Source organism: Polyodon spathula, chromosome 1 (assembly GCF_017654505.1).
Source record: "Polyodon spathula isolate WHYD16114869_AA chromosome 1, ASM1765450v1, whole genome shotgun sequence".
NCBI classification, from domain to species: Eukaryota; Metazoa; Chordata; class Actinopteri; order Acipenseriformes; family Polyodontidae; genus Polyodon; species Polyodon spathula.
In genome coordinates this window covers 10,532,571-10,544,902 of record NC_054534.1, presented here as the reverse complement: position 1 = coordinate 10,544,902, position 12,332 = coordinate 10,532,571, and the positions used below count along the sequence as shown (strand labels likewise).

At 38.4% G+C, this 12,332-nt stretch overlaps 1 protein-coding gene across 2 annotated transcripts in view; it reads left to right on the top strand.

The window, feature by feature from the left end:
- The first annotated feature begins 86 nt into the window (after window positions 1-86).
- LOC121314037 (AT-rich interactive domain-containing protein 3A-like) overlaps window positions 87-12,332 on the top strand; it is a 113,799-nt gene continuing 101,553 nt past the window's right edge. Inside the window, exons 1-2 of one of the 2 annotated variants that reach the window (XM_041246824.1) lie at window positions 87-283; window positions 1,200-1,877. In XM_041246824.1, coding sequence (XP_041102758.1) covers window positions 245-283; window positions 1,200-1,877 — 717 coding nt within the window. In that variant the 5' untranslated portion in view covers window positions 87-244. Of the gene's footprint in view, window positions 284-1,106; window positions 1,878-12,332 lie in introns of both variants that reach the window. The other variant, XM_041246832.1, reaches the window with a different exon arrangement.

Sequence of the window (12,332 nt, the reverse complement as noted above, 5' to 3'; positions counted from 1 at the left end):
GTTAGCAAATGGGAGCAGAAGGGTTGATCTCTCACAGAAGAGGTCATTCTGGCTGGGCTGCCACTTGTTGCCAAAACCTTCGGGGCTTTAGTTTAGGACACCGCGAATATCTTTTTAAAATATAATTTCCTCGTCCTCAATGTTCAGAAATAAAGCTAACTTTTTTTCTATTGTTATTGTAAAGGAATTTGTTTTTGTTTTTTAAACAGTTAAATATTGTGTTACAATCAACGGGAGAAGAAGCATGGTTGATAACACCACTGTAGCAACAAAATCTGCTCTGGTAAGCGTTCGCTCTTTCATTTAGATAAGGTGGGATTGTATCGTATATGGACGGTGGAACTTTTTTCATTGTAGTTGTATGTTTATTTGTATTAAAATCTGAGTGAGGTTTTAGTAAATCAGTAAAGGTATGTACATTTAAAAAAAAAAAAAAAAGTGGGATCAAATTGATTACTGATTAATTTCGCTTGGACATGATAGCTAATGTTGTATTTTAGACAGTAGACAAGTCTAAAGCTTATTGTATGATTATTAGCCATGTCGTTTAAATGTAACATCAGTTTATTATATAATATATTATATTATTATAATTATATATAATTAATAATATATTAGATTATTATTATAATTATTATTATTATTATTAATAATTATCGGCTATAGTTGGTGTATATGGGCTATAAATTTAACGTTAATTCAAACATCCAAAAAAAAACAAGTAAGTTTGTGTGACATTTAGATCCTTCAAAGAAAACGAGAAAGTTGAATGCTTTGAATCCTGTCGGATTACGACATTCTGTAAAAAGACTTATTGGTGGAGTTTTAAAATAACTAAGTAATGTATTAAATAGATTATCTTTAAATCTGGTTTTACTTTTTTTGACAGTTACTTGCTATCACCAAATGTTGAATTGAAAAGTTACGCGTAAATAAAACGGAGTAACTGGGTTATTTATATCCACAAGCTAACAATTGAATTGGGTGGTAATTAAATTATTTTCGTTTTAAGACGTGTAATACAAGTTCATTTCATAGCTCTACTATGATACTATAGCTATAACCATTCTGCTACTTTTGCTTTGTGTTTTGCTTTTATTTTTTAGAGTTATCCTTTGACATCTCCCCTAGCCCCTTGCAGTTTGTTTCCATAAGCGGTGGATCTGACTGGCTTGTCTGTCTGTTTTCATCCGTTCCAGCAAGCGGTTTTCTCTTCTGCAAACGCCCTGCCTCTCCTTGTCTCTACTGCCTCTGCTCACAGCCACTTCCCCGGCTCCCAGTCTCATCAAACCAGCGGCGGGATGAAGCTGGAGGCTGTGATGGAAAACCTCCAGCGGCAGCAGGCAGCTCGTCTGGCTCTTGAGGAGAAGCTCCGGCAGACGGAGAAGGAGAAAGAGATCCGATCTATGGTGGCGACACAAATAAAGCAGCAAGCCCTAGCTGTGTACCAGGCAGCTGTGCGCGGCTCATTTGCCGCTGCAGTATCGCAGGATGCAGACCCAAGGGCTAGCGCACCGGTTCGGCAGCAAGCCCATCACATTGCGCACAGGCTTCCGGATCCAAAGGACGCAGGTCTGGACGATGATCTCGAAGAGGATCGCGGCATGGAAGACGAAAATCGCGACCTGGAAGATCAAGATTTGGACGATGAAGGGTCTGAGGATGAAGCCATGGAAGCGGATCTAACGCACTTTCAGCCCCGTAGTCCAGTACAAGCGGCGGCCGGACTGTCTCCAAAGGGGACACCTGTGCATGTACTCTCCGCGGTGGGGCAGCCTCAGTACGCTACTGCTGGACAATCACATTCTCCCACGGGGCTGGAACAGCAAGGGCAATCCCAGCACCACGAATGGACATACGAGGAGCAGTTCAAACAGGTAGGTTAAGATTACGCTCGTTAATAATTAGGTGCAAATGAAAAAAAGTTTAACACTGCGGGCCTTTGATCACTCCGTTTCATATAGGTGACAATAAAGTAACACAGGCATGGTAATATTAAATACTTTGGAGTTTCACTTCGCGTTCAGTTATGTTATACACTTTGTTTTTGTAAGTGCGTGAAATAGAGCAATAACGCTTTGGTCAAGTCCACATACCGCCCGATAGTTATTACAGTTACCCGACGTAATTATAGAAAGAAGAGAGGCTGCCGCTTCACTTTCTATCCACAAAACAGTTACCAAACTACGTATGGATGGATATACAAATATAATTGTTGTAATATACTGTGTGTTTGATTAAAGGTTCGGCTCTTTTTAATTAGCTAGCTAGATAGATAGATAGATCGATAGATAGAGAGACATGTATTTTTTTATCAATTCTATCAACACATATTATGTTAATTTGTTTGCAGAGTGCACTCAGAGAATAAAACATAATGAGCAGCAGCTGTACTCACTACATACTGTAGCATGCAGTGTTTTAGACAGCAGTTTAGCTACAGATAAAATGTGTGTTTATCATTTAACCAAAGTAATATGAATTAACTGTATACATTGCACTTGTCTCAAACCCTCATCTTAAAATGCATGCCTGTTGAATTTAGCTGGTTGTCTGTATATTTTAATGTGTAGGCTACAGCTGTTAGTTAACCTAACCTGAAGTCAAAAATTAAAACCAACAGCCATAGCCCACACATTAAACAACCTAACTTCATTTAAAATTTAAATTCAAAGTTTGAAAATTACCATAGAAATTTTACAATGTGAAATATTATCACACTGGTGGTAATTAACTAATGTGTATTGATCTCGACCTTTCTCAGGCAGTTGCCCTAAACAAACCCTTACATGAGTTTAATGTTTCATTAGCAGCAGCATATTTATGCAATGATGTGTATATCTAGTGATTTTGAATGGATAGATCAGTTCCAGTTCAGTACTGTAGTAAATACTTTGGTGTGGAAGTCTGTCACTAAAATGCATGTCATGTGCACAACATATGATACTGTATGCACAACATACACTATGACTTCACCATCATAACATCCATTTACCTCTGAATACACACAAACTGCATTGCGTGTGCTACACTGTGCATCCACAATCTACCTCAATCAAGTTCCAGTGAAATATGGAGGTGTGCAATTTTCAAGTAACAATTAGTCAGCATGTGTGTGCACACAAACATTACCCGGTGTAGGTCAGATTTGTAAATATCAATATCTACATCAAAACAGATAATATGTTGTTCATGTCACCGGTGGTGAACCAGAATATACAGTGCTATACTGGTTAGAGAGCTGTTTTGATACCAAACATTTATAGATTGATTGCTAACGCCTCCTCCTACAGTAGGGTGTGTTTCATTCAGCGTTTTCACTCTGTTTCCATGGACATTATTAATCCATATTACTTACAAAGACACATTACTTAACACTCTTTAGCAAACCTCGAGCAGCACTAAACGATAGAGCCACTTGATTAATCCTAGGAAAGTGGATGTTTTGCGCTCAAGTTCAACAGGAATCATTTGTGTTTCGTGCAGTGATTAAAGAGCCAGTCGTGGTGTTTTCTATTCATGTTTTAAACACTGCTTAGCATTTTGTTGCGTATCTGTTTGTGTAGCTCACTCAGTGTTTGAAGTGCAGTTCTGTAGAAGTTGCAGACATAAAAAAGTCTACTTCATTCAGGTATGTGGAAGGAGTATAACAGTACCAGTCCAGAAAACTCAAATCAAGTAACTGAAAACTGCTAATGTATATCAACTATGAATAATCAAAGCCCAACCAACATGACGAACATGTTTTATTGAGTAATGCATTTATATTCAACACAACATTATATACTCTGTTAAATCTAGAATTATTCTTTTTAGAACCTAAATACTAGAATAAAGATGCTATAGATTAACTACAGTAAATGCCTCTATGTAGTGTAGAATGCTCAGAGTATGTCTTCATTTATTTATGACCTAATTAAGAAGCATTATAAAATACAAGACATACTTTACAAAGATACAGTACATCAGTAGATATAGACAGATGAGGGCTGTGCAAATGAGCAGACCTCAACTTTCATTGCGCTTGTAAACAAGAAATACACCTGATGTTGAAGTTGCATGCAGAGGCTTTATGGTATTCAGGAATCCTTTCATTTAAAGCTAAAGGCAGGCACAGCAGTATCATGGGTTACTTTTAACTATCAATACAACGTGATTAGCTCTTGCTTTTCCGCCTGTTTTTCATTATAGGGTAATTATGACACCCCTGTTCATTTCAGCCCTCTGTTAAGTAAATCAGCGCTTTGCATGTGCTTCCAATTAGCTGGCAAGTCAATAGACAGATGAACTCCAATAACTTGTTATTTTGTAGGTATTTTGGTTCTCAAAACCTTGCTAAATTGGTTGATCTGAAATTGGCTTAGAGGGTCAATACAACATTGCAGTGTGCACAGAAGCTAGCAGTGAATTAGCTGCTTTTTTCCACTTTATTTTTAACTGAAGACTGTTGAGGTGACCAGAATGCAGTGATCATTTCAGACTAAATAAAACAAACAAATAATGTAAAAACTGAAATTTAGCCAAAATAATTATTTATCCTTTTTCTAACTTTTTTTATGTATTGGAAATGAAGATAATTTCAACCAATTAATGTTAAATGCTAAATTAGCAAGAACACATTTCTGTTTCTATAGCATCTGTTTAAGAGAATTTCAGTCATTAGAATAAATAAAACAGTTGCTCTGCACTACACAATAAACGAATCAATAAAGCAGACAGGATTATGTCACAGTAAAGGAAAATGCCAAATTGACTTGCCTTTTTCTTTAATGAGTTCCTATTTTTTAAAAGGAGAGAAAATCATGTAAATGTTACAAAATAAGAAACACATTGTTGTATGAGAATGCAGTAGTGTTGTATGAGAATGCAGTCGTGTTGTATGAGAATGCAGTAGTGTTGTATTATAATGCAGTCGTGTTGTATGAGAATGCAGTAGTGTTGTATGAGAATGCAGTCGTGTTGTATGAGAATGCAGTAGTGTTGTATTATAATGCAGTAGTGTTGTATGAGAATGCAGTCGTGTTGTATGAGAATGCAGTAGTGTTGTATGAGAATGCAGTAGTGTTGTATGAGAATGCAGTCGTGTTGTATGAGAATGCAGTAGTGTTGTATGAGAATGCAGTAGTGTTGTATGAGAATGCAGTAGTGTTGTATTATAATGCAGTCATGTTGTATGAGAATGCAGTAGTGTTGTATGAGAATGCAGTAGTGTTGTATTATAATGCAGTAGTGTTGTATGAGAATGCAGTAGTGTTGTATGAGAATGCAGTAGTGTTGTATGAGAATGCAGTAGTGTTGTATGAGAATGCAGTAGTGTTGTATTATAATGCAGTAGTGTTGTATTATAATGCAGTCATGTTATATGAGAATACAGTCGTGTTGTATGAGAATGCAGTCGTGTTGTATTATAATGCAGTCATGTTATATGAGAATGCAGTCGTGTTGTATGAGAATGCAGTATTGTTGTATGAGAATGCAGTCGTGTTGTATGAGAATGCAGTAGTGGTATATGAGAATGCAGTCGTGTTGTATGAGAATGCAGTCGTGTTGTATGAGAATGCAGTCGTGTTGTATGAGAATGCAGTAGTGTTGTATGAGAATGCAGTATTGTTGTATGAGGATGCAGTAGTGTTGTATGAGAATGCAGTAGTGTTGTATTATAATGCAGTCATGTTATATGAGAATGCAGTAGTGTTGTATGAGAATGCAGTAGTGTTGTATGAGAATGCAGTCGTGTTGTATGAGAATGCAGTAGTGTTGTATGAGAATGCAGTATGTGTTGTATGAGAATGCAGTAGTGTTGTATGAGAATGCAGTAGTGTTGTATGAGAATGCAGTAGTGTTGTATGAGAATGCAGTAGTGTTGTATTATAATGCAGTAGTGTTGTATGAGAATGCAGTAGTGTTGTATGAGAATGCAGTAGTGTTGTATGAGAATGCAGTAGTGTTGTATGAGAATGCAGTAGTGTTGTATGAGAATGCAGTAGTGTTGTATGAGAATGCAGTCGTGTTGTATGAGAATGCAGTAGTGTTGTATGAGAATGCAGTAGTGTTGTATGAGAATGCAGTAGTGTTGTATGAGAATGCAGTAGTGTTGTATGAGAATGCAGTAGTGTTGTATGAGAATGCAGTCGTGTTGTATGAGAATGCAGTAGTGTTGTATGAGAATGCAGTAGTGTTGTATGAGAATGCAGTAGTGTTGTATGAGAATGCAGTCGTGTTGTATGAGAATGCAGTAGTGTTGTATGAGAATGCAGTAGTGTTGTATGAGAATGCAGTAGTGTTGTATGAGAATGCAGTAGTGTTGTATGAGAATGCAGTAGTGTTGTATTATAATGCAGTAGTGTTGTATGAGAATGCAGTAGTGTTGTGTATGAGAATGCAGTAGTGTTGTATTATAATGCAGTAGTGTTGTATGAGAATGCAGTAGTGTTGTATGAGAATGCAGTAGTGTTGTATGAGAATGCAGTAGTGTTGTATGATAATGCAGTCGTGTTGTATGAGAATGCAGTAGTGGTAGTATGAGAATGCAGTAGTGTTGTATTATAATGCAGTAGTGTTGTATGAGAATGCAGTCGTGTTGTATGAGAATGCAGTAGTGTTGTATGATAATGCAGTAGTGTTGTATTATAATGCAGTCATGTTATATGAGAATGCAGTCGTGTTGTATGAGAATGCAGTATTGTTGTATGAGAATGCAGTCGTGTTGTATGAGAATGCAGTCGTGTTGTATGAGAATGCAGTAGTGTTGTATGAGAATGCAGTCGTGTTGTATGAGAATGCAGTCGTGTTGTATGAGGATGCAGTCGTGTTGTATGAGAATGCAGTAGTGTTGTATGAGAATGCAGTAGTGTTGTATTATAATGCAGTCATGTTATATGAGAATGCAGTCGTGTTGTATGAGAATGCAGTAGTGTTGTATTATAATGCAGTAGTGTTGCATGTGAGTGCAGTATTTAACAGTGTGTCTTCTTCAGATACAGTACTTTTCGGGAGAAAGGTATGATACATGTGGGTTAGACAGTAACCGGAGCCAGCTGCCATTGTATTCACAAGCTGCAATTACAAAACACATTTGAAGCTGCAGTGACTCATAGGAGTTTTAAGATAAAATATTTATGTATTTAAGAAGATTGTTACCTTGGAAAACACCATCAAGGCTGTTTAATTCCATTTTACTTCCTGTATGACTCACACAGAGTGATGTCTTGCAAGTCAGATTGCAAGAGGGGAGCTTGCATTCCTCTTGCTAAAACATCTTGCTTGGTCAGAAAATATTATACGTCTTGTAATCTGAGAATTGGTAATGTCACTGTACTTTTTTAAAAGCCTTAATAAATTGCATAGTATTTCATTAAACTTATTTCCAAAGCGTTCTACTCCAGTCTTTAATTGAAAAACAAAACTGTTAATCTTTCAAAACTATGTTAATACTCCAGACTTCCAGAACTGTAAATATTGCAGGGAAACAAGAGAGTATGAAAGGGTTAAGAACTTCCAGAGCTGTAAACAATGCAGGGAAACAAGAGAGTATGAGAAAGGGTTAAGAACTTCCAGAGCTGTAGACAATGCATGGAAACAAGAGAGTATGAAAGGATTAAGAACTTTCACAGCTGTAAACAATGCAGGGAAACGAGAGTATGAAAGGGTTAAGAACTGTCACACTGTAAACAAGGCAGGGAAACGACAGAGCCTGAAAGGGTTAAGGTGTTGTGTTTTGGCTTTTAATGTAAGCACTGATGAGGCTGCATACTCATGCAGTTCATTTCTCCCGACACAGCAGCACCTGACTGTACGAGAAACACCAAATAACAGTGACAGCTCCACAATGGGCTGAGCAGCTGAATCCCACTGTAATCTAACTCTGCTGGATAACATCTAGTATACAATAGTGTTTATGTTTACTCGACGTGGTGAGTAATCCCTTTTTCATTGCAATAAGCCCTTCCTGAACCTTTGTTTGGGATTGCATTGGATCAATCCATTTCTCCCTCTTACTCAGTGATTTGCAAACATGAAAACTCACAGATTGGCTCTTCCCATAAACACCCATTTACTAAGGGGGCAACTACGGGTACAATGCATGGTTTCACTCAAGAGGCCTCAATTAAGCGATTCCTCGTTTTCTTTTAGCAAATTTGAATCTGCCGCTGCTGCTGCAAATCGCCTTTGTCTGCTGTGTTAGGAGTGCAGTGCAGTACAAAACATTTGCTTATAAAATTGCCATATCGATTTATAAATGTAGAAAAGAAAAAGAAAAATCACAGGGCTTTGCTTTATGTTCTTTTCCAAACAGGAACTCAAGTGGGTCTCAAGGCATATTGGTGCTGACAAAAAAAAAAAACTACTTCCCTGCAGGTACTGTTACCACCTGAAAATAATCTGGACACCAGACCGTTTTAAAGCAGCTGTGGTTAACAAGCCCTGCATGTAAAGTGGGTGCACACAGCTTATTTTATGGCAATTCCTTCTACCTCACTGGCCACTCCTTCGGGCATGATCTGGCCTGAAAGCCAATGGTCAAAGATTGCTGCTTTATAACATCTTTTAATACATCAGTCACATCAGCAAGCCCTGCTTGTATCAACACATAACAGCGCAGGAACTTTGAGAGATGATCAATCACTCTCTGCTTCTTTGCTCCAGTAGTGTCGTGTTAAGAGGCTGTCTGAGGGAGGAGTATTTGTGCCTCCCTCCCTCAACTTAATACCCCTCACATGTTTGCATGAATTGAACCCCACTCCCCTCTGAACGTGCTCCTGTACACATGCACAACCGTGTCTAATGGTCTTTCCTACTTTACAATACCAAGACGTTGCCTTACACTTGAGGCGCCAGTGTTTCTGCAGTGTGCTTGTAGATTTTATATTTACCTGAGGGTCCATTGAGCCACCCAACGTAGGGTTCCGTGGAGCTGAAACACGTGACTGAAGTAAGTTCCACATATGTTCAAGAGCTTGATTTCAGTCCACACCAGGGGGTTGACTGGCATCTGTAACAACGCTTGACAGCTGCACTTCAGTTTTTAGCTTTGCCACGGCATCAGAAGGCTTTAATAGCAGGCTAAATTCTATGGCTGTGCTATTAATTTGATATCAGTAATACTGCAGTGACAGCTGACTAGGTGGTTATAGAAAGAGGTGCAGGGATATGGGTGGGGGTTGGGGGTTATTGAATTTGAATGCTATGTTTGCTGAAGTGTCACTCTTCTCTGGATCTGTGTAGGAGAAAGCATGCCAAGAACTTGCTCCATAACTCAAGCGAGAAGTAGTAATAAAGTAGCCTGTGAAACAGGACAATACACCATTCAGGCCCTGCGTTTTCACTACAGATGTTCTTTTTTTTCATTAAAGCAGAGGTTGTCTAACCTGTTTAAACAGTGGCCCTGGTGCTAGTTTAAATTTGAATTGCCTGGAATTCTTGCAGCCTCTTGCAAAAATGACCCTTGTTTACTAAACAACCTCCCCTCCTCCCTTCCCCCAGTATAAATAGAGCTGAATCGAAGGGAAAAGCTGGCACACAGAATGTCACCTAAACATATATGTTACTATAACTTGCAATGGCAACTCAGGTGGTATCTAAAAGTGATCATTATAAATAAGAACATAAAAAAAGTCTGGGACCAAGGAAGAGGCCATTCGACCAATCAAGGCTCGTCCCTTGTTAGCACACCATTCTGCCCTACTTGGGGGACTAATTTAAAAGCACAGAATCAAATATTTTAAAATTGTTAACAGTGTTTTAGATCCTACTGCTTCACCTGATAGCTATTCAATTAATTTATAACTGTGTGTAAAACAGTGCTTCCCACCTTGTGTTCTAAACGTACTCACTCTCGGCTTCCATGTGTGCTCTCTTGTTCTTCTCTGCTGAATTTACCGCTTATTTCATTTACATTTATTTAGATGTCTTTATTTCTGTTGACGTGAAACTGCTGGTGACTTCTTCCTCCCTATCTGCAAAGCCGTGAAGAATTGTATTGAGCTGGAGTAATAAGAGATAGTATGCACTAACGTATAGTAGGAGAATGCCATGAATACTCATAGGTCACTGCTCTTCTGAATAGACACAAAGTACATTCAAAGGTAAACTCACAGTTCCCATTATGTGAGCTACAGTGCTTTAACTTTGAGATTAAGCAAATACAAATCCTTGCCCAGCTCTTTAAGTACGTTTAAGGGTGTTAAGACTTGTAATGCATATATATATATATATATATATATATATATATATATATATATATATATATATATACATACATATACACACACACTCACACACACAAAGCACCCAGTAACTAGCTGGGCAGAGGATTTGCTCCAGATGGCACCTTGTGTCACCATTCATTAGGGTGAGGGATGATACAGGGGAACATGTCGCAGAATCAAGCTCTGAGTGTCTTAGTTTTCAGGTCAGCATTACATATTCCTGTTTCCAGGAATAGCAATCCTCCCCCACCCCCTCCATCCTTCCTAACCTGTCAGTCCGGCTCAACCTCAATCAGTCTCTTTGCCAATAATAGCGCAATTACAATATTAAGGTAAAGAACAGTACTAAAGGGCAAGTGGTTTTTAGTCATGCAAAATCCAACATTTCAATGAAGCATCTTTCCCTGGCGCTTCTTGTACCATTGTAATATTATTGTACAATCTCTACCACAGTGCTTGCTCCATTCTCTGCAATCTACTTTAGTATTGGACAGCACTGGTCAATGTGCCCTAACAGTAAGTTCATGGATGCAAGCCTCAGTTAGAAATGAAGTAGAGATAGAGTAAGAACAGAAGGTAGGAGACCCTTTTTGTTTTAGAGAGCAAATGTGTATGGAATACACCATACAACACATTGTTGGTGTTAAATCATTGGAATCCTTGAACAAATTTTGAGGTCAACCAGCTTCTAGGAATCGGATGGGCAAATCATCAGCATCACCTAATCCACATTACTTAATTCACACCAAATCATCAGCATCACTTAATCCACATCACTTAATTAACATCAAATTATCAGCATCACCTAATCCACACCAAATCATCAGCATCGCTTAATTCACACCAAATCATCAGAATCACTTAATCCACACCATATCATCAGCATCATTTAATAATAATCTTTATTTTTATATAGCGCCTTTCATAGTGGACCACCATCACAAAGCACTTTACAAGATACGAGACTAAGGTGTGTGAACTATGCATCTTCTGCAGAGTCACTTACAACAATGTTTTACCCAAAAGACGGAGCACAAGGAGGTATAAGTGACTTGCTCAGGGTCACACAATGAGTCAGTGGCTGTGCTGGGATTTGAACCAGGGACTGCCTAGATACAAGCCTATTTGTTTAGCCACTGGACCACACAGCCTCCTTAATCTGCATCACATCATTTACACGGATACCCTGTGCAGTTAGATTTCCAGGAATCGAAATTCCTGACCTGATTGGGAGCGAACAAAAAAAGCAGGTCTCAATTTCCTTTGCCACTTGGATTTGGGGCTTTAAATTAAGCCAAGTGTGACATCTGTGACTTGGAGTGGAAAGGCCAGGAATAATAAATAAGACGAGGGAAAAGTCTTTATTTTAACTGTCGTTCAATCTTAGCCGATAGGGTTAGGATCCATTGTAAAGACAAGGGAAAATACAAAAAAAAATCTTTATTTTAACTACCGTTCAATCTTATCTGCAGCTGATAGGGTTAGGATCCAGTGAAAAGACAAGGGAAAATACAAAAGAAAAGTCTTTATTTTAACTTTTAACTGGCATTCAATCTTATCGGCAGCCTACAGGGTTAGGATCCAGTGTAAAGACAAGGCAAAATGCAAAACAAACAAAAAAAAGGTCTTTATTTTAAGTGGCGTTCAACCTTATGGGTTAGGATCCAGTGTAATCAGAATCCCCACCAGCACAAAGCAGTCACTGAGGTCAGTGACAGGAACAGCACACTGTACAGTATGTCCTGGTCCCCTGTTCTTCCACTAGCATGGGAGGCATATCTCATACTGGGTTAATTGGGTGTCAGACCACTGTGACATGCATATATTGACCACATCGTGATGAAACACCACCATGTTAATACAAATGTTATAAAAAAAAAAAAGGCTTACTCGGGCCCTCCAATGTTTGCTGTAGCCTTAGCGCCAGCTAAAGCCTCAGTAATTGAAAGAACAAAATGAAATGCTCAGCCTGGACCAGTGTTTGTGTAACAACCAGCCCTTTGAGCTATAGGCTTTGGTAACAGCATTTGAACTTATCTCTTTATCTATTTTTTTGTACAGCATGTAATCTTAATATTGGCATTACTACTACTACTAACAATAATAATAATAATAATAATAATA